We start from the raw sequence: 19,456 nt of genomic DNA, 5'->3' as shown, positions 1-19,456 counted from the left end.
CCCAGCCTCCTGGGCCACCTGCACCACAGGGTCATGGGCTGGGAGCTGCTGCTTTCCATGGAGACTGCTCTGTGTGTTCCCTCCCCTCTCAGCCCGTGACAAGCAGGATTTAAAACCTGAGTGAGACTCAACCATGTTCATAACTCTCCACGTGGTCATTGTCCTCAGGGGGGACGCAGTCGGGGGCACCCCTGTCTGCCTGGCTGGGGGCTGGAGGACCCAGCTCTGTGCAGGGGCTGTGGTGCTGGGCAGTGCAGGCTGGGCTGTCACACTGCAGCATGGCCTTTAATGCTTTAGTCCAGTCTTCTCAGTGCTTACCCTGCTGAAAAGGCTGCAGCTCTTCTGATGCAGCCTACAGCCTCTGTATCTGGCAGTGGGAGAATGCTGTTGGGGCAAAAGGCCTCCAACTGGGACATCTGCAGAGCTGGAGACCTCCTGCCCAGGGCCAGAGTCAGGGCTCTCCACCGGTGTTGGTGTCCCGGTGCTGCGGGGCCACTCCATGGCATAGCCTTGGCTGGTGTCTCTGGTGCAGCCAAACACACGTGCACCAACCTGCCTGACTTCAGCCCATGCTTTTGGTGCTGGAAAACTGGCATGTGGAGGGACCAAACATCCACTTTGCAGGTGATGAGACAATGGGTTGGAGACAGAGACAAAGGTTTTATGTGCCGTGGGCCAACTTCCCCATAACTAGCTTGTCCTGGGCCATCAGAACGAGCTCCAGTACTGAACCCTGTGCTGGTGCAGGGCTTTGGTCCAAGGAAATGACCATCTCCTGAGACACATGTTTCCCAGGGCCAATGATTCACTCCTTTGCAGTGGCTGTGGGGATGGGGATACGTGGCCTCACTGCTCCCACCACACAGTTCCCCCAGAAGACACGGCAGAGCCCATTGGGACTGGCCTGGGGACTGGGTGACCACTCTGTGGAGACATCACAGAACCAGAGACTTGTTTTGGTTGGAAAAGACCTTTAAGAGCGTTGAATCCAACCCCTCCCCTCACACTGCCAAGCCCAGCACTGAACCACGTCCCTCAGCACCTCAGCCCTGGTGCTGAGGCAGCCTGGGGTGACACGGCCATGCCCCAAGACACACGTGAGGCAGGTCTGGCCAGCACGTAGCAGCTCATTGCCCCGAGCCGTGCCCACACATTGGCAGGATGATGGGAAGGGCCTGGGCCTGGCCTCTTTCCCAGGGAGCAAACATTCTCCTCGGGCAAATCTCCCTCCTCACGTGGCATGGACACCTCTCTCCCACCCAACCCCCAGCGAGGGGCCAGCACAAGTGACTCCCAGCCTGTGGCAGCTATGTTTCCGTGGTGTGGGGCAGCAGAAGGGCCTGAGCTTGCAGCCAACCTCGGGCTCATCAGCCCTGGGCCCGTGCCCAGAAACGTGCCAGTTGGTTTGAAAACGGCAACCGGGCAACTGGGAGCTGGATCGGAGCATCCGGCTGCAAGAGCAGCCCCGTGTCGAGGCTGGGCAGTGGTACAGCCCTCACCCTCCTCCTCCTCCCCTGCCTTGCTGCCTCAGGGACTGACCAGCCCTAGTTCAAGGCACAAAGTCACGCCAGGGAAACGAGAGCCCGTTTCTCTGAGCCGGTCAAATATGCGGCGAGGTTTCCGCTCCAGATTACAGGAGGAAGGAAGTTTGCTCGGAAGGGGATGGGGATAAGGTGGGGGAGAAGGGAGGGAAGCACATTCCTGCCTGATGAGGAACAATGTTGATATATTCATTTGTAAACTAAAGCTGGCCTGAGCTCCAAACACCTTGTCCCCATCAAACTCTGAAGGATGTGCGAGGGGTACACAGAGCGCGGAGAGGAACCGGCCCGACATCCGATGCAGCGTGGGATTTCTCAGGGCTCAGAGATGCTGCTCACACAGGTCTCATTCAGGCTGGGGTGATAAAACAGCGAAAACCCCCTTCCCTGGGGCTGTTTTGTCACAGCCCCCCCCATCCTGCAGTGCAGGGGCAGGAGCTGAGCATGGGGACTGAAGGGCTGTGGGTGTGGGCAGCCCACCAGCATCCAACAGCTCCCAAAAGCCACGGAGTGCTCAGCACTGCCCTCATCAATGTCAAACATTCCTATGGCACACACAATGGGATTTGGATATTATTTCTTTTTAAAGTAGCCAGAAAGGGAAACAATATTGAAGGCTGATTAAAACCCTGGTTTATTTCCCTTTGATCTGTATCCACCATTCAAAACCAGACAATTTATTACTTCCTGGATGCGGCTCAAGGCTGGTCTGACCTGGAGTTTGATGCTGACTGTGTCTATGAGTGGAGGTGACTGTGCTGCATAGATCCCACTTGGGCATGACCTCCTGCAGGGAGCAGAAGGTGCTGGGCTGAGTCTCAGCTGCTGCCCCTGGCCCCAGGAGTGGGATGAGGCCCCTTGGGGGCTGTTTTGTGCCGTGGCCACACGCACACACGACCTGCTGATGTCTGGCAGGTCTTCTCTTAAAACAAGTCCTTTGAGCTCACGCCCAAACTGATGGAGATGGCAGGGAGATAAAGTCCTAGAGGTGGCCAGGAGGTGACCCTGTCAGAAGGAAGGGCCCTTTCCAGGCAGCTGTGTGGCCAGGAGCATCCCCAGGGTGAGGGACAGGGTCAGTGTGCCCCGCTGTCCCCGCCAGCTCCTCTCCACAGTGAAAGCGGCGACAGCCCGATGTGAAACCACAGTTCCACAAAGCCCTGTGAGCAAAGCCCAGGAGTGCCCGTGGGCTGGCTGCAAGTGGGCTTTGGGAGGCTCAGCCATGCTGCTCCACCTCCCCCCTGCTCCAGGCCAGGACTGGATGACTCAGATGTTTGTGTGACTCACAAGCTTCCCCCAGCCTGGGTCTGGAGAGGTTCATCTCACCGTGACGAAGCATCGCTCACAGCAGGGGCCGGTGGCAGGAGGCTCTGCAGCAATCCTGCTCTGCTTCAGCCCCAGTTCCTGCTCTCCCAGAGCAAACCCCAGAGTGGCACGAGCTGACACAGGGTGAGTCTGGGGCTGGGGCTGCTCAGGGTGGCCCCACCAGTTCCCTCCACCAGTGGCTGGTGTAGAGGGGCTGCTGGCAAAGCACGAGCCTTGTCCACCCTCTGCTCAAAGGACACTCTAAAGAGTCCCCAGGGAAGCTGGGGGGTCTGGTTGCCCACAAGGACATAGTAAGGCACAAGTCAGGAGTGTTTATACAGGAGATGGCTCAAGCACTGGAGGGGCTGGGGACACCAGCAGTGGGCAAATGTAAGGACGTGCCGCTTCCAGGTATTGAACAGGCATCTGGACACTGGCCAGTCCTGCTGGTGGCCCTTCCTTCCTGGTGATGGTGGGATCACACACTCCACTGCCACTCCTGTGTGTCACCTCACAGAGCCCTGGGCATGGCGGTGGCTTGATGGTCCCACTGGGCTGGCAGGAGCTTTGGCACCCATGGGATTGCCCCCTCAAGCCAGTCCAGCTCTGCTGGGGCAGCACAGGGTGATGCCAGAGGGCACCAGAGTGCACCCAGAGGTTCTTCTGTGGCCCCTCAGCCCCTGAGACCCCCACAGCTGTGCCCAGCCACTGCCTCTGGGCAATGGTGGGAGGGCTGCAGGGAGAGGGTTGCTGAGGACAGGTGGTGGTTGGTGGTGTGATGTGTCCCACAGGCACTGGGATGCTCTGTGAGTCTGGGGACGCAGCCCCTGCTCCTCAACATGAGTGAGCAGGGCAAGGGTGCTGGGGCCTGAGGGGTGCCTTGGAGTTGGCACTGCCTGGGAGTTGTTTTGGAGAGCTCTGCCAGCCCCTCACTGTGCCCAGACCAGAGGGAGGCACAAACAAAGCAAAGGGGCTGTTCCCCAGCCACCTCTGATTTAATGATCTCGTGGAGGCCACGTGTTTTCAGGCTACCACAAACCATCAAGTGCAAATGTCACAAGCCCCCTCCATGGCAGACCCTGAAATGAGAGCCCCCTCCAGCCTCACACCTCAAGCCCACAGCCCCAGATCCTGCTGAGGCTCCCTGGGGAGCACGTCCCCATCCCTCAGCTCAGCTCATAGATGCTCTTCTCATCCCCAGCAGCAACGAGAACATCCTGAAACTGGGAGATAACACGTCCAAAATGGGACCCTTCCCAGAACACCTTCCCACAGCGGGTGCAGCAGTAGAAGTCAGTGAGGTCAGCTTTGTCCAGCACCCCGAGGGGCACGGCAGAGACCTGCAGGACCATGCCCCCTGCCAGCCCTGCGGCCGCCCCGTGCTGCTGCGGCCCCTCTGGCCACTCACCCTGCGCCGTGGAGCTGGGCTGGGCTGTGGCATGGGCAATGCAGCTCTGGCCAGGCTTCTCCTCACTCCCCAGGCAGCCTGTGGGGAGAGCAGACAGCAGATTAACCACCTGGCACTGGTGTGATGAGCAGGGGCTGTGCTCAGCCCTGTGAGGGGCTCTGCCCTGCACCCCGGGAGGAGCATCCCATGGACTGGGGGGAACTGGGGAGAGGGTGATTGCCAGCATCCCACAGCTGCAGGCCCCCAGCACAGCACCGATGCAGCCTCCCTCTCCCCAGCAGCCACCCAGCACCTCCTGCAGCCCCTTTGCCATGCCCTGCCTTGGGAGCTATTCCAGTCTGGGTAACTGCACCAGTGCTGCTGTACTGGGTGTCGTGGCTTTGCTTTCCTGCTACAGGCAAGGCTGCTCTCTGAGCTGGGCTGTGCCCCCCTCTCCCCTCTCTATCACAGGGCAAGCAAACAGTAAAAGAAGCCACCATTAAGAGCTGTCTGCTCTGCTCACGACACCCACAGCTCCCTTGGCCTGCCCGAGGACACGGGGCCACACGTGGCACCCCTTCCACCACATAACTCAGGCATGGGGCACACGGGTGACGTGGGGCTGTGTCCCCTGAGCCCTCCTGCATGCCCTGAGCCCCAGCCCTGCCAGGCCAGCAGCTCGCTGCCACCCCAAGCCGAGTGCCACAGCCCCCAGGGCATCTTTGGCAGCTCGGTGCAGGTCTCCTGCCCGCGGCCGGGGCACGGCAAGTCGCCAGATCCGGGCGGCGGAAGCCGAGGGCTGAGCTGGTCCCATCCATCAGGGCTCCTGGTCCCATCCATCAGGGCTCCTGGCAGCCGGGGCCGCCGCTGCCCTTATTGCTGCCGGATGACTCACTTTTGGCAGGGGGGGACTTGTCCTGCCCAGGCATCAATTAAGACTACAAAAGGCATCCTGCATTGCTTGGGCGGCACCTGGTCGGGAGCCAGCTGTGACAAAGAGGGACACCAGCACTCCCAGTTGGCTCTTCATCCCAGCATCCCAGTGCTGTCAGGAGCTGGGACATGCTGGTGATTACTGTGGGGGAAAGCAAGGCCCTGGAACGGTCACCTCATCCCAGCAGAGCCCCCCACGGCTGCTGGCAGGGCCTGGACCTGCCACTGCACTGGCAGAGCGAGCCACAGCCCCTGGGGAGAGGTGTGGGAAGCTCAGACCCCACCAGCCCTCGTTCAGAAGTGTCCCCAGAGCCCCTAAGACCTTCCACACCTCCCCAGAGGAGACCAGCCCAAGCTGGTGGGGCACAGTCATCTTGACCCCTCCAGCTGACAGTCACACTTAGGGCCAAGGCTGTCACTGAGAGTGTTCTCAGGGTGGTTTTGCAGACCAGTCCTGGACCACCATGCAGCCTGGCAGTGGCACAGGTTTGGGGACCGGGTTTGAACCTGCCACAACATGAGGGGAAGCAGCCTCCAGGCCCAGGCCAAGAGCTGGGTCACCATCGCTGTGTCCCAGGTGAGTGCCCCACGGCCCCGCTTGTGCCTGTGTGGGACCCCAACAGCCATTCCTGGGGAAAAAACAGCCACCTCAGTTTCAAATGTCTCCAGTTTTTGGCATGTGGTGAAGCACCTGGGCTGCTCTCAGGAGATCCTGAGCCATGGGAGTGGGGACACAGAGGCAGAGCCCCTTCCCAGGGGTTTCTCCAGGCTGGAGCCTGTGGGCACGTGGCAGATCCCTGTGCCAGGAGGCAGGGGCTTGGTGGCACGGGGTGGTCACAGCCTGGCCCAGCTGCAGGATGTGCCTCCAAGCACAGCAGCCACAGGCTCCCTGCAAAACCCAGGGCCATCAGGCATTTAGTTTTGTTCAGTTGGTAACACACAGACACAATTCTGCCTTTCTTCCCTTCTCATTGGGTGCCCTCTGCATCTGCCTCCAGGACTGTGGCAGGAGCGACGTCTGCCTTGGCTGGGCCTTTTAGATCCAACCTCAATTGGAATGATGCTGCCAGCAGCCAGCAGCCACACTGCCTGAACACCTTGGATCCCCCCCAGGAGCTCCCAAACCCTGCAGCACCCCAGCCCTGCCAGCACCCGGGCACAGCCACTCCACGCTCCTGTAGTAACCCTGGGCAATTTACTTTCCCTTCAAACACACCGCAGCAGTCGTCCTGCTGCTGGTGGGAAGATCCAAATGCAGACTCTCTCCTTCTCCCCATGGTGGGGAGGTGAAACCTCCAGCTCCCCCAGACACCCCAACCCCACCCCCCTGGCTCGTGAGAAAAAGGCAGGCAGGGAGGAAAAGTTCATCCCTTAAAAGCTCTGATGGTCACCCCGTAGTTTTGCCTTTCGCTTGCACCAGCCCCCTCCTAATTGTGGCTCTTCAAAGGCTTGAAAATGCTACATCACTTCAAAGTGACCATTTTTGAATAGGAGCTTGTAAAACCCCTTCTCCCCCTCCCACCAAATTCTTTCCGGGGCTTTTGAAGATGCCTGCGCTCCCCTGGCCGCCGCCACTGGGACACGGGGTGCCCGCCCTGATATCCCTGCTGGGAGCAGGTCAGCTCCCCCAGAAAGAAAGGGGCTTTCCTGGGGAAAAGGGGGGATTTTCTGAAGGATCTGGTTTGGTTTCTTTGCAATCTCCCTGGAGATGGGCAGAGGCCTCCCCACTGCTCCCACGGGGCTGCAGCCTGGATGCTGCACACCACGGGTGATGCTGGAGATGGAGCAAAAGGCTATGTGGGGTGTGTGGGGCCCAGGGAGCTGAGCACAGCCCCAAGGCTGCCCAGAGCTCAGCAGCTCCAAGGCTTCCAGAGCAAGGCAGTGGATTGCCCCAAAGGCTGGATTACCAGCACAGCTCTGCCGGGCAGAAATGAAAGCGATTCCTTACCAAATCAATTTGAAACACCTCTTGGGAACTAATAATCCCATTAGAAAACATCTTGGAAATAAAAAAAGCCCTCTTGCCTCTGGCTCACCTCTCCCCCTCTTGCCTGGGTCACCCTGGGGGTCACTGAGCCTGGGGGGTGCTGAGTCTTGCAGCCCCTCTCCCGTGTGCCAGGGCTGAGCACCCATCCGTGTCATGCAGCAGGATTGTCCCTGTCCTACAGTGCTGTCCTTGACCCAGCAGCCCTGCTCAGCACCGAGCTGCCTCCTCTGCTCTCCTCTGCCCTCCACATGCTGCCCACTCACACCTCCAGCTCCTGCCCACCTCCCAGCAACTGCCCAGCCACGGTCAGGGCAAAAGGGATGCTGCAGGACCTCAATTCTGCTTATTTGTGCATCAGGTCCCTCCCTGGGCTGAGCAAGGCCACGCTCAGCGGTGGGATCCCACCTCTGCAGCCCAGGAGATGCAACTGTCCCCTCTGCAGCAGCCTTGCTTTGTGCTCAAGCCACTGCCATGCTCCCTTTCCTTCAGATCCCCTCCCACAGCACCAAGCCTGTGAGGAAGAGCCATGTCACAGCCCCGTCTCATGCCCTGGGCACTGCATGGTCCCCCAAAACCAGTGGTACCAGTGGTACCTTCAGCCTGGGGACACCGAGCCAGGGCTGCATCACAAGAGCATGGCAGCTCCTGGGACCTCACATCCACAAGCTGACGGTCCCACACGAGCCCTGGATGGAAACTATTGCGCCAGGGAGCTGTGGTGGGCAAAGTGACTTGTCCCAGAGAGCGTGGGGAGGGGACAGGAGCCACAGGGCTGCGTGTCCCGCTGCAAGCTCCTGCGCAGGGATGCGGCGGCTGAGCCTGGCGGGAGGGACATGGGCCAGGGCCTGGCTCCTGGCAGCGAGCAGGGGGATATGCACCCTCCCCTGCCCAGAGTAAAGCTCTCAGTGCTGCAGGGATCACACTGCAAGGCCACCGTGACGGTGACACTGGTGACCTGCAGCCCTACAGCCTGTGCTGCTGGCAACGCAGGAGTCCCGGCTCAGCACCGCCGGGACCCCCCACAGCAGGGCCTGGGAAGCTGTGACGGGGCACGGATCAGGGCAAACCTTTGAGCCTGTGCCCACACCCCTTTCCCAGACCACACAGCCCCGATTTGGCTGGAAACAGCCCGTCCCCACGCTCGCCAGCCCCGGGGCCCCCTGTGTTGCCGGGGCCCCGCAGGGTGACCCACGCTGCCCGGGGACAGCCGGCTGCTGCTGCCCTCAATCCCGCGCCCCAGGCCCCGTTTCTTGCCCAGGTCCCTCTGTGTCACCCCAGCTAGGAGCAAGGCCTTGGGGCAAAGAGCCTGGTGCCTGCCCCGGCCGGTGCCGGCGGGAACCTCTCCAGCGGCTGGCAGCGCTTGTGCAAGCCAGAGGCCTGTCCCAGCCGCGCCCAGCTGTCATCAGCTGCTCCCCAGACTCGTCCCTAATTAGGCAATTAAGGCTGAGGTGTTTTGGAGAAAGCTGTGGATGGCAAAGGCTTTGCAAGGAGGCTGAAAGCAGAGCTGGGAGCATTCTTGGAGTACAAAGGTGCATGGGAAACCTCACCGGTGAGAGATTAAACCTGATAAGGGGAGTTACGAGCCTGAGAAACACACTGGATTGCAGGCCCTGAAGATGCCTGGCTATCTTTTCCTCCTTGATAAGGCAGATAAGCAAAGGACAAAGGACCTGGGATTGTGCAACCTGGGCTGCAGCAGCATGGCCATCTTAAGACGTTCCCAGGGTGGAGAAGGGAGGATGAGCTCAGGGCAAGAGGCACCTTGGGCTGCCACCAGCTGCCCCTGCTGCTGTGGGAGAACCCTGCCAGCTCCTGTGCCTGGCCAGGCAGCAGCTCCAAAGTTTTTCCTTGTGACTGTGGAACTTTTTGTGTTCCAGCTTATGTCATTATGTCCTGTCACTGGACACCACAGAACAAAGACTGGCCCCATCCTCCTGACACCCTTTAGGGACTTGTAAGTGTTAATGGGGTCCCCTCAACCTTCTTTTCTCCAAGTTGAACAGCCCCAGGTCCCACAGCCTTTCCTCAGAAGGAAGATGCTCCAGTCTCCTCAGTATCTTGGTGGCCCTGCACTGGCCTCTCTCCAGCAGTTCCCTGTCCCTCTGGAGTTCGGGAGCCCAACAAGTCATTACAGAAAATGCAATTCTGCTGAAGGAGAGCTGGTGGAACACATCCCAGCCCAGCCTGGGGATGCTTCTGGATAGTCATCACTGTGGCACCCAGTCCCGTCCTTGCCCTGCTCAGAGACAGATGTGAGCACACTCCTGTCACTCACTGTGCCTCAGAGAGAGCCTAAACACACAGGGGTTCTGGTCTGAGGGTGAATGGGCCTGGGGAGTCGCTGGGCCCATGGGTGCCCCTCAGGGACCGACAAGGTACCTTGGCCTCCCCTGCATGCTGGGTCTGCTGTAAAGCAGTGAGGACACACAGGGCTCACCTGAGTGCCAATGAATGGGGGTGATGCTCATGGCAAAGCCAAGCACTATAGATCAAGGAAGCATGGCAGGAAAAGACTGCATCCATCCTCAAGGCTTTGGACATGCAGTGGCCTCTTCCTGCTGTGCATCAGAGGCCCTGGCTCTGAGGGCAGTGGGTCTCACCAGCCTATGCCCTCAGCCATCCCACTGTGGTGGCTGTAAAGGACCTGGCACCATACTGGTGTCACCCTGCAGCCCAGCACACTGGCCTGCAGCTCCTTATCCTGCCTGCCTCTGCCAGCTCAGAGCCCCACCAGCCCTGGCCATCCCACCTCTGGCACACCCTGGCTGCTCCTCCATCCACCCACGGAGCTGCCCAGGGCTCATCCTGCACCTGCAGGTGCTGTGGTGGGGGAGAAGATGGGCAGTGTAGATCACACTGGTCCTGAGTGCCAGCTCTGTCTGGGCAGGGAGGATGCTCACCCAGGCTGGGGCTCCCCAGGGTGCTGCTCTGGGTCCCTGAGCATGCCTGGCCAGGCACCCACTCCTCTGTGTGCCTCCAGCACGGGACAGAGGCTCCGTTGTGCCTGGTTAGTGGTGCAGCCCCAAGGAAAGCACCACCAGTTGTTTCCATGTTTCACAGCATGTTTCAGAGGGCAGGAGGTGATGTTATGGCTGAAGCAGCCTCTCCTGCTTGGCAGACCCTAGCCACATCGAATGTGCTCCATCCTTGCCTTTCCCAGGGACCAGATTTCATCGGGTGGAGCATCCCCTGAGTACTGGGCCTGTGCCAGCTGGTGTTACCACACTAAGCAAGAAACTTCTCCCAGCCAGATGAGAGTCTGTGACACAGCTCACCCCCCTGGGTCTTTTGGGAGCCCACATGCTGCCAATGGCCTCCAGTGAGGTCTGGCCTGTGCCCCACAGCACTGCTGCCTGCTCTGACGCATCTCCTGCCTGCTCCAGGCACCTGAGCTGCTCAGAGCATCCCCCTGGGAAAAGGGCATCACAGGGCAAAGCTGTCCAAGCTTGAAACTATTTCCAGGATCTCATCAAAGCCCCCATGCAGGGAAAATGCAGCTGTGTCAGGGAAAACTCTCCCTAAAACCTGGGAATGTCCTAGCTCCAAACTGGAGTGAGCTGTTACAGCACAAACAATTTGCCTTTCATCACTTGGAAGCCCTGCCATAAAAATCCAGGAGCCAAATGGAGCAGCAGTGGCTCAAGCTTCTCATCCCAAATGTGAGCAGCCCCAGGCTGCCTGGCTCAGCGGCCTCGTGGCAGCCACGGGATGATGTGGAGGGTTGGTGCTGGGGGATCCATCCCCCTCCATGCTGCCACTGCCCCGGCAGCCCCGGCTCCCACTGCACCCACCTGCTCCTCCCCACGCAGGGAAGGCCCTGGGAAGAGGCTCCCCTCTTGCCTGGAGAGGGGAAAGGGCATTTTCTTGCCAAGCAGCAGCATCTGGCCACAGTCCTGGGGGTTAATCCAGGAATGGAGTCAGGGAGCGGGGGCTGGTCCTGGCAGGGGTGGGCAGCTGGGGGTGCTGAGCTCTCACACCATGTGCTGGACCACAGCTGAGAGCAGAGCAGGTCACTGCTACCAGCCCCCTCCAGAAGGAAAATGCAAAAGGAATCAGGAGAAAACAGGTTCTCCTTATGAAGCCACTCATCTGGCTGCCCAGCTGACCCCTGCCACTGCTGAACCCACCAAGTGACAGCAGGACAGTGTCATCACACTGTTTCTCCTCCATGAAACTTGACCCAAAGTGGGACATTTTGAGGACAATCTAGTTGACTTCACACTGATGCTTACAATCCCAGACCAGAGTCTTAAACTCTTGACCAGAGTCTAAATAGAAATGGGAACCCCAGGGTGGCAGAAGCCCTGGGGACTTCCCCTGAAAGTCCCCAGGAGCCTTGGGTTGGGTGCCAGCTGCCCAAGAATCACAGCTTCTGTTTTATGTCTCTGTTCCAGCGAAACACCAACCCCCTGAAGATGTGGTGGCACCTTCAGACCCTGACTGCTCAGTGGTGGAGGGTGTGGAGGGTCATGCCCAGCATGGCTGCACAGGGCTTGCAGCTGGCCCATCAGCCGGGGCTCTCCCCTCACGAGACCCCCCTGGACCTGAGGGACTCAGCACGGGAGGGACACAGGGTGTCTCTGAGGACTCTGAGTGATGGTTGTGAGCCCCCCCCAGCTCCATCACCTCCATCCTGAAGAGGGATGGGGAAAACACTCACAGAGCTGAACTGAAAGCGTTTGTGTTTCCCATCCCCTGAACTGGCTGAGCAGGCTGGGCTGGTCGCTGGGTACACACACAGTGGGTGCCCTCGCCAGAGGAGCTGCTGGGCAGGATGCCCCAGCCTTCTGCAGGCTGCCCACACTGGGGCAAACCCCCCACCACATCCCTCCTCCCCAGAGCCACATGTGTGGATCCCAGCAAAGCCGCAGCTGCCGCTCCCACCAAGCAGCTGGGGAAACTGAGGCACGGCGACAGAGCCCAGGCTGGATCAGAGCAACAGGAGGGACACACTTCCATCTGGGGGCACCTGCAGTGGGTGACATCCACCACCCAAACACAGCTCCCTGTGAGGAGAAGCATGTGGGGTCACACAGCTCGGGGCAGGGATGGAGGAGCCTCCCCTGCCACGGCCACCACAGCCTCACCTGAGCCCAGCCAGGCCAGTGGCTCTGACTCACTGCTCCCAATGCCTGACCTGGTTTACGAGGCACTGTGCAGGTGGGAAGGGCTCTGTCAGCAGCACCACTTCCCAGGTCAGGCAGCCATGGCTTTAGGCTGCCACTTGAGCCACTGCTGGCACGTCACCAAAGCACCCTGGGTCGAGCAGTCCCAAGCCAGGGCTGGGAGCTGTGCTTGGCATGTGCCAGATCAAGAAAGCCTGAAAGGGCTCTGAGGGTCTGCACCCAGCCACAGAAGATGCTGTTCCCCTCTGAGACACCCCCTAGCCCCAGAGGGACAGTCCCACTCTGCCCAGGGCAGTGCAGAGAGGGGCTGGGGCTGGAGTGTGGCTCCCAGCCACCGCTGACCAAGCGCTTACCTGCACTGCTGTCCCCCACGCTGCCCTCTGCCAGCTGCCTCATCCTCTCCCTTGACACCTTCAGGTACTTGTTGCAGTTGCACACCTGGAAGAAGAGAGAAGAGGAGGCTGGTGAGATGGTGGCCAGGTGCTCTGGGCATCCCCTGCCTGCCTGGAGCACACAGTCCCATGCTGGGCATGCATCATGACAGGGGGAGAACTGGCCTGTGTCACCAGAGAAGGGCCAGAACAGCACCAGACTCAGATTCTGGAGTTCACAAGGCACAAGAATCTCCTCTCCAGAGGCTCTACATCTTTACAGTGCTCAGCCACATCTCCATGCCAGGCTGCCAGTACTGCTGCCCACCCTGGCAGTCCTCAGCCCTGAGCCCTACATGATGCCACAAGACACCAGCAACTGAGATTGCCATAAAACATCAAGCAGACACTCAAAGCTGTGGCTGTTGCTTCAGGATCTGCCCTCTCTTGTCTCATGGAAGCTGTGGAGGACACACTGGGCTCTTGGCTGGCCCTGCTCAGCCCAGCTCTGCTGCAGCACCACAAGAGCTGAGTTGCATTGTCTACCTCATTTTGGGTTTGCCAAAACACACCCAGGGAGGTCTCTGAGCACCTGCCCAAGCTGAGTGCTGGTCCCTGGGGAGCCAGACCTCTCGAGGAGCTCCCCAAACCCCACTGCTGACGAGCACCCGGAGCCGGTGCCGGTGCTGGGCCCAGGCTGCAGCCGGACGCCGAACACACTCGCCCAGGAGTGGCTGGCCCTGAACCTCCCCAGGAGCATCACAGTGGGCTCCCTGATGGCTTTGATCTCCTCTCCCCTCTCTGCTGGGATGTGCCACAACACCTTTCAGCAGCTCTTTGTTTTTAGGGGCCGTTTTCTGCTTGAGGAGCGTTTCCAGCACGCTGCACCCAAGGCAAGCAGCGAGAGAGGTGCATAACTTCACCAATCAGAACGAGTTCCCTGCCTGGGGCTTTGCTCCAAAGCCTGTTGAAACCAGAAAGGCTTTTGCAGCTCCTGAGCAGGCAGCAGCACGGGCCCGTGGCAGCTCTGCCGGTTTGCGGGTGCCAGCGGGAGCGGCGCTGGGGTCACGGCGAGGTGCAGCGATGCCCCTTCCTCCCACACCCTGCCTGAAGGAGGATGGAGGGAAACGAATTTGTTTGAAAATGAGTTTGCCACCGTGTCCCAGCTCTGCCCTGCAGCTGGAGGAGGTTATTTCCACTAGCAGCCACCACAAAACCAGTGCAGGCTCCCCGGCCCGGGCACGACCTGGCTGGGCTCAGGTCCTCAGAGCTCTGCAGAGCAGCAGCACGGATAGTGATGGACAAGGTGCCACCTTGGAAGTGATCAAATGATGTGGAAACTGCTGCATCACTTTAAAAAAGGGAATTCTGCAACAATGTCCTGATTTGCACAGCCACCATCAGACACCTGCTGCTTGTGCAAAGGTGGGTCAGACCCTGCTCTGCTCCAGCTCCTCCTCGCTCACACTGAGGGTGAGGCAAAGCACCCTTGCTCCCACACTCAGGTGTCTGGGGAATGAAACTGGATGAAGCCCAGAGGGCAGAAAGATGATTTTATTTGAGGGGATCTGTATTTCTGCAGCTGTTGGCGGTGCCTGGTGAGCAAGGAGACAGCACGTTGGAGGTCAGCATCACACGGGGCCACACTGCAGCCTGCAGTCTGATCTCCTCAGGCTTCAGCTGTCTGGACTCAGGAGGACTGGAGCTCACTGGCTCCTTTTCACACTTTCACCCCACCTCTTGTGTGCACGGAGCCACCTCAGGAAAACTCCTCTGCTTTAAACTTCATCATCCTTGTAAACTAGGGGCAGTCTACTCCCTGGGCCAGGCATGCCCTGGCAGCCCAGGGCTAACCTGGCACTTCCACTCTCCTTGGGGCTGCCAGATGCCGTGGGGCTCCATGCCCCATGCCATCTCCCCAGCCCCTGGGCCTTTGCCACCCTCAGCTTCCCAAGCACACAGGGCAGGCTCAGGAGCCAGATAAGCCACTTAGCACCACACCAATTAGCTGCAATAAAAAAATTGCTATTCATTTGTTTTTAATGCCTTGCCAAAACGAGGCAGAAGAGCTGGAGTGGTGCAGCCTGCAGCCTGGGCAAAGCTGGGCCGAGGAGCTGCTGAGCAGGGGCCAGCAGTGGCCCTGGGCTTGGTTTCTGCCCAGGGACATGGCTCCCACAGCCCTCTGCATCTCAGCATCACCACCTGGGGATGTGCAAGAGGGTTTTTTGTGTAGGTCTTGCTTTGGTTGTAAAGACAGGGGAGTGGGGAGCTTTTCTGCTGGGGAAGGGATGGGTTGCTCCTCCTAGGGAAGGATTGATTTCCCCAGACTCACCGTGGTCCCTCCTCAAAGTGAGGGGGATGTGAGGGCAAAATCCTTTGTGGTGGTGGGACAGCAGGGCATGGTGGCACCCTGAATGCTGCCCTGGGGTGTCACCACTGTGAGCAGGAGCTGCCACCCAACAGCAAAGGGTTTGGCTTTTCCCTTACATCACCTCAGGGCCCCCTGTGCCTGGCTTGGGGTTGGGGGATCGGGGGGCAGCTTCTGCCCCACATCCCAGCCCTGTCCTGAGGACGATGTGGCAGGGAGCATAGCCACAGCTTTCTGCTCACATCATCCTGCCCATCCACACAGACAGTGCAAGCGCTGGGCCACGGGGGAGGAACAGGGTGATCTGGGCTGAGGGGCTGCAGCCCCTGCAGCACCGCCACAGCCGTGCCCAGCCGCAGGGCAGCGTCCCAGGGGCTGCGGGGCAGGGTCCCGGGGGCTGCGGGGCAGGGTCCCGGCGGGGCAGGGTCCCAGGGGCTGCGGGGCAGGGTCCCGGGGGCTGCGGGGCAGGGTCCCGGCGGGGCAGGGTCCCAGGGGCTGCGGGGCAGGGTCCCGGCGGGGCAGGGTCCCAGGAGCTGTGGGGCAGGGTCCCGGCGGGGCAGGGTCCCAGGGGCTGCGGGGCAGGGTCCCAGGGGCTGCGGGGCAGGGTCCCGGCGGGGCAGGGTCCCGGGGGCTGCGGGGCAGGGTCCCGGCGGGGCAGGGTCCCGGGGGCTGCGGGGCAGGGTCCCGGCGGGGCAGGGTCCCGGGCGCTGCGGGCGGCTGCGGGCACACCTCGGGGGAGGAGCGGGGCGGCCGTTCTCACGCTGGGGCAGCCTTTGCCAGCACACGCTTAGTCACTGGTAAATCCCAGCCGAGATCTGCTCTGCCCTCTGTGAAATGGATCTTGGCTGCTCCCCCGCTGAAGCAATCTGGCGCTCGGGAGCCATGGCGGGCGCGCGTTCCCACGGCAGCACCGCGGCTCCAGCACCCCGTGTGAATCAGCCCCTGCGCCGGGTGCCCCGCACGGCACGGGCACGGGCACGGGCATGGGCACGGGCATGGGCATGGGCACGGGCACGGGCATGGGCATGGGCACGGGCATGGGCACGGGCACGGGCATGGGCACGGGCACGGGCACGGGCATGGGCACGGGCATGGGCATGGGCACGGGCATGGGCATGGGCACGGGCACGGGCATGGGCATGGGCACGGGCACGGGCATGGGCATGGGCACGGCTGCCTGGGCACACACAGCCCCTGCCCCCCCGGGCTGTGCCGCTGCCTGCTTGGCCAGAGGGACAGTGAGGATGGGGCTGGTGAGGATGGTGCTGAATCCTGTCTCTGGGCAGAGGCATGGCACTGACAACCCTCAGGGTCTGCTCCCTGTGCCCACAGGATGAGGAGTGGGTCTGGTCCCTCTCAGGCAGAGCCACGGTTCCCACCACAGCCCCTCACTGCCATCCCCTCTCCTGCACCCAAGTGTCCTGATGCAGTGTTGGGCACCATCACCCCCACAGGCACGCGCTCCTGCCCCAGACCTCATGCCAGCGCCCACCATACACAGCCCAGCCTGCTCTGAGGTGGCACCACTGAAACCTGTGACACTGGCATCAGGAGTGAAGGCACTGGACTGGGACAGTACTGTCACACCTTGCTGGGATGTCACGGCAGCCTGGATCTCAGTGCTGCCCCAGCAGCCTGGGCCACCCCAGGGCCACTGGCAGTGATACTCCCCGTGCCTGCATGGCCAGGGAGGGACATGGGGCAGGCAAAAGGGTCTTTTTCAACGTGACTCAGTGTTGCTGTGGATGATCCCCACTGCTCCCACCCCCCCCGGGTGGGGATTGCACCAGCATGAACTGCCTGGGGCTCCAGGGACTGCTTGCTCCAGCCTGGAGCTCTGAGGCCACCTCAGCCTCTCACCCCCTTCCTGGGCCTCCACCCAGGAACCTAAAAAGCTTGAAAACACCCTCAAGTCCAGCAGACAATGGGAGCCAAACCTTCTGAGACTCAAAAAGTGCCCTGTGGGAACCAGAGTGAGCTTGGATGAATTGGGTGGTGTGAGCTCACCTGGAGGTCCCCAACACACATAGAAGGCAAATGACTCAGACAGCAGTGGAGTCTTTTTCCCTTCATACCCCTGAAAGCTGCATCTACAAAGTGCTCTGAAAGTCACCTTGCTGATGCTGAGCTCTGCCCAGAGGAGCCACCCCCAAAACAGCCCCAGGCTTGCAGGGCTCCTTCCATCTGCTCTGCTGACAAACATCACGGGCCAACGTCACCAGCGCTGAGGGATCTCCTTGGCAGAGGTTTTCTGGTGAGACACAGCCCTCTGCCTGGAGAGCTGCTGGCTTGGGAAATCCTCAGTCTATCAAAATCAGCTGTAGAGGACAACAGTGCCTGGCATGAACTCTTTGGGGCAACTCAGGGCAGCTCATGTCAGGACGATTCCTTGGGCGTCTTCTGCTCGCCATATCAACAGCCACCTGGAGTGATATCTCTTTTCCTACTCACCGCCTACCCTCTTCCCTTTCTTTCTTTCCCTCTCTCTGAGATGGATATCACCTGGTGAAAGGGCCACTCCTCCGGATGGAGGTTGCAACTCTCCTTTTGGTTGTGAAACCACAGTCCTTGAGCATCCAAGAGTTTCTTTCAGGGACTTATCAAGACTAGAAACCTCCCAGACGGGCACACAGGATGCTCAGGCTCAGCCAGCTCCCTCCCCAGCACAGGCTGCCCACGTTGCAGCCTCCAGCAGACCTCCTGCTCAACACCCAATGCAGAGAGCACCCAGGTGGGAGATGGAAGGGAGGGAAGGGCAGTGAAAGAAACCCAGGTAACAACCTGGAAAGTTCCAGACACGAGTCAGGATTTGATCACACTCATCTGCCCGTGTGTATGTTTTCCCACGCTTCTCCCCAGTCTCCAGCTCCTCCATGCTGCTCTCACAGCTTTGACCTTGACACCCTCCTCTTCCTCCAGCAGTGCTGTGGGTTGGGCTCCTCTCTGCCCTGCAGAACCTTCAAGGTCTGTGCACAAAGAGCAGGAACCACAGCAATTCCACCTGCCAGAGCTTCCCACCACCCGTGGGCACAAAGGGCACCTCTGGGTGCAGCATGGGGCAAGTCGGGCCCCAGATAGGGCATTTGCAGAAAGCAGCTGGCTGAGCTGTTCCCTTTTCTGCCAAGAGCTTTCTCATTGACCTTCTTATCACCAGTACCTGGGAACCATAATGGTGCAACTGCTGCTCCTGCTCTGGTACAAAGGGACTAATGTGTCCTTGACACCCACCCAAGCAGCAGAGGAAGGCGGTGCCAGCCCTGTTCTTCCACCTCCTGGTGCACACAAGGGTCTCAAGTGGCCACCAAAACCCAGGGAGCCTTATCTGCACACACCACAGCAAGATGGAGCCCCATGGTACCCTGTGGGAATGCAGCCTGGGCATCCCTCCCATGCCACAGGGTTTTTATGACCCTCTGAGCAAAGCAAGGTGCTGCCAGTGGAAACGCCGGGCTGCCGGTGGGTTCCTGGCATCGCACAGGGGCACTTTGGTTCACAAAGAAGGAAGGGCTCTGTTTATTGAATCATTAACATCACTTCCCTCATCGCCAGCCAGGTACTCTGAGAGGTCTCTTAGGCAAGTGCTGACCTAGCCCAACCCTGCTAAGCTGGTAAGATGACATGAGATCCCATGCCAGCCTGGTACGGCGTTCCCACTGCTTTCTCTGCTCCCGCTTTGCTATTAGTCATCCGTTTCTGGAAGGTTTCTCATGCATAATAAAGTGTTTCAACACTTGCATAAGGCAGCTCTTCTCATCAGGAGTGACCCGCTGCGTTTCCCAACGCTTTCCCTAGGCAGTCCTTCCGACTGCCACGGAACACGGCGCTAAAACATGAAGTTTTCTATCCCCCTCTGAGGCAAAAGGTGTGGGAAATCGAACAGATAAGAATGCCTTTAATTAGTATCATTTGCATAAGCCCTGGGAAAGGCTCACCTGACAGCTAGAAGGGCCTCGCTTGCCTGGGAGCGCGCGCTGGAGCCGGCAGGTGAGCAGAGCTACTCTGCTGATGGGACTGAGGAGACAGCGACAATGTCAGAGGTGACAGGGGCCTGTATCTCCCTGGGCAGCGCAGCTCCTGCTGCCTCCTTGTAGGGGCACAGCCTTCCCCTCCTCCCATTTCCACCTGCCAGCTCACAGTTGCTCTGAGTGACGGGAAAGGACGTGATTTGGGGGGCTGAGGAGGCGCCCATCAGCTCCCCTGGAGAAGGGCAGGGATGGGAGGACAGGGGAAACACAAGCACATCCCTGAGTAATGTGTGGAGGCTGTTGGTGGGGGCTCAGCACTCATCAGGGTCAGCACCAGGGATGCTGTGTCTCTGCCTTCTGTGGTGCCACAAGCGGGGCCGATGGCAGCAGGTCCATAACCACAACCCCCAGGTCCATAACCACAACCCCCAGGTCACACTGTCTCACTGCACTGGGTACTTGGGGCCTTATTGTCA

The 19,456-nt window shown here is 60.1% G+C and overlaps 1 protein-coding gene across 1 annotated transcript in view; it reads right to left on the bottom strand.

Moving 5' to 3' along the window:
* Positions 1-2,151: 2,151 nt before the first annotated feature.
* Positions 2,152-19,456, bottom strand: part of EXD3 (exonuclease 3'-5' domain containing 3) — a 261,724-nt gene continuing 244,419 nt past the window's right edge. The window contains exons 21-22 of the mRNA XM_062011576.1: positions 12,630-12,714; positions 2,152-4,329 (exon numbers count right to left, since the gene is read on the bottom strand). Coding sequence (XP_061867560.1) covers positions 4,010-4,329; positions 12,630-12,714 — 405 coding nt within the window. The 3' untranslated portion in view covers positions 2,152-4,009. The remainder of the gene's footprint in view (positions 4,330-12,629; positions 12,715-19,456) is intronic.

This window comes from Colius striatus, chromosome 19, assembly GCF_028858725.1.
Source record: "Colius striatus isolate bColStr4 chromosome 19, bColStr4.1.hap1, whole genome shotgun sequence".
NCBI classification, from domain to species: domain Eukaryota; kingdom Metazoa; phylum Chordata; class Aves; order Coliiformes; family Coliidae; genus Colius; species Colius striatus.
The sequence above is the reverse complement of the archived record's forward strand: the minus strand, read 5'-3'. Positions and strand labels throughout refer to the sequence as shown.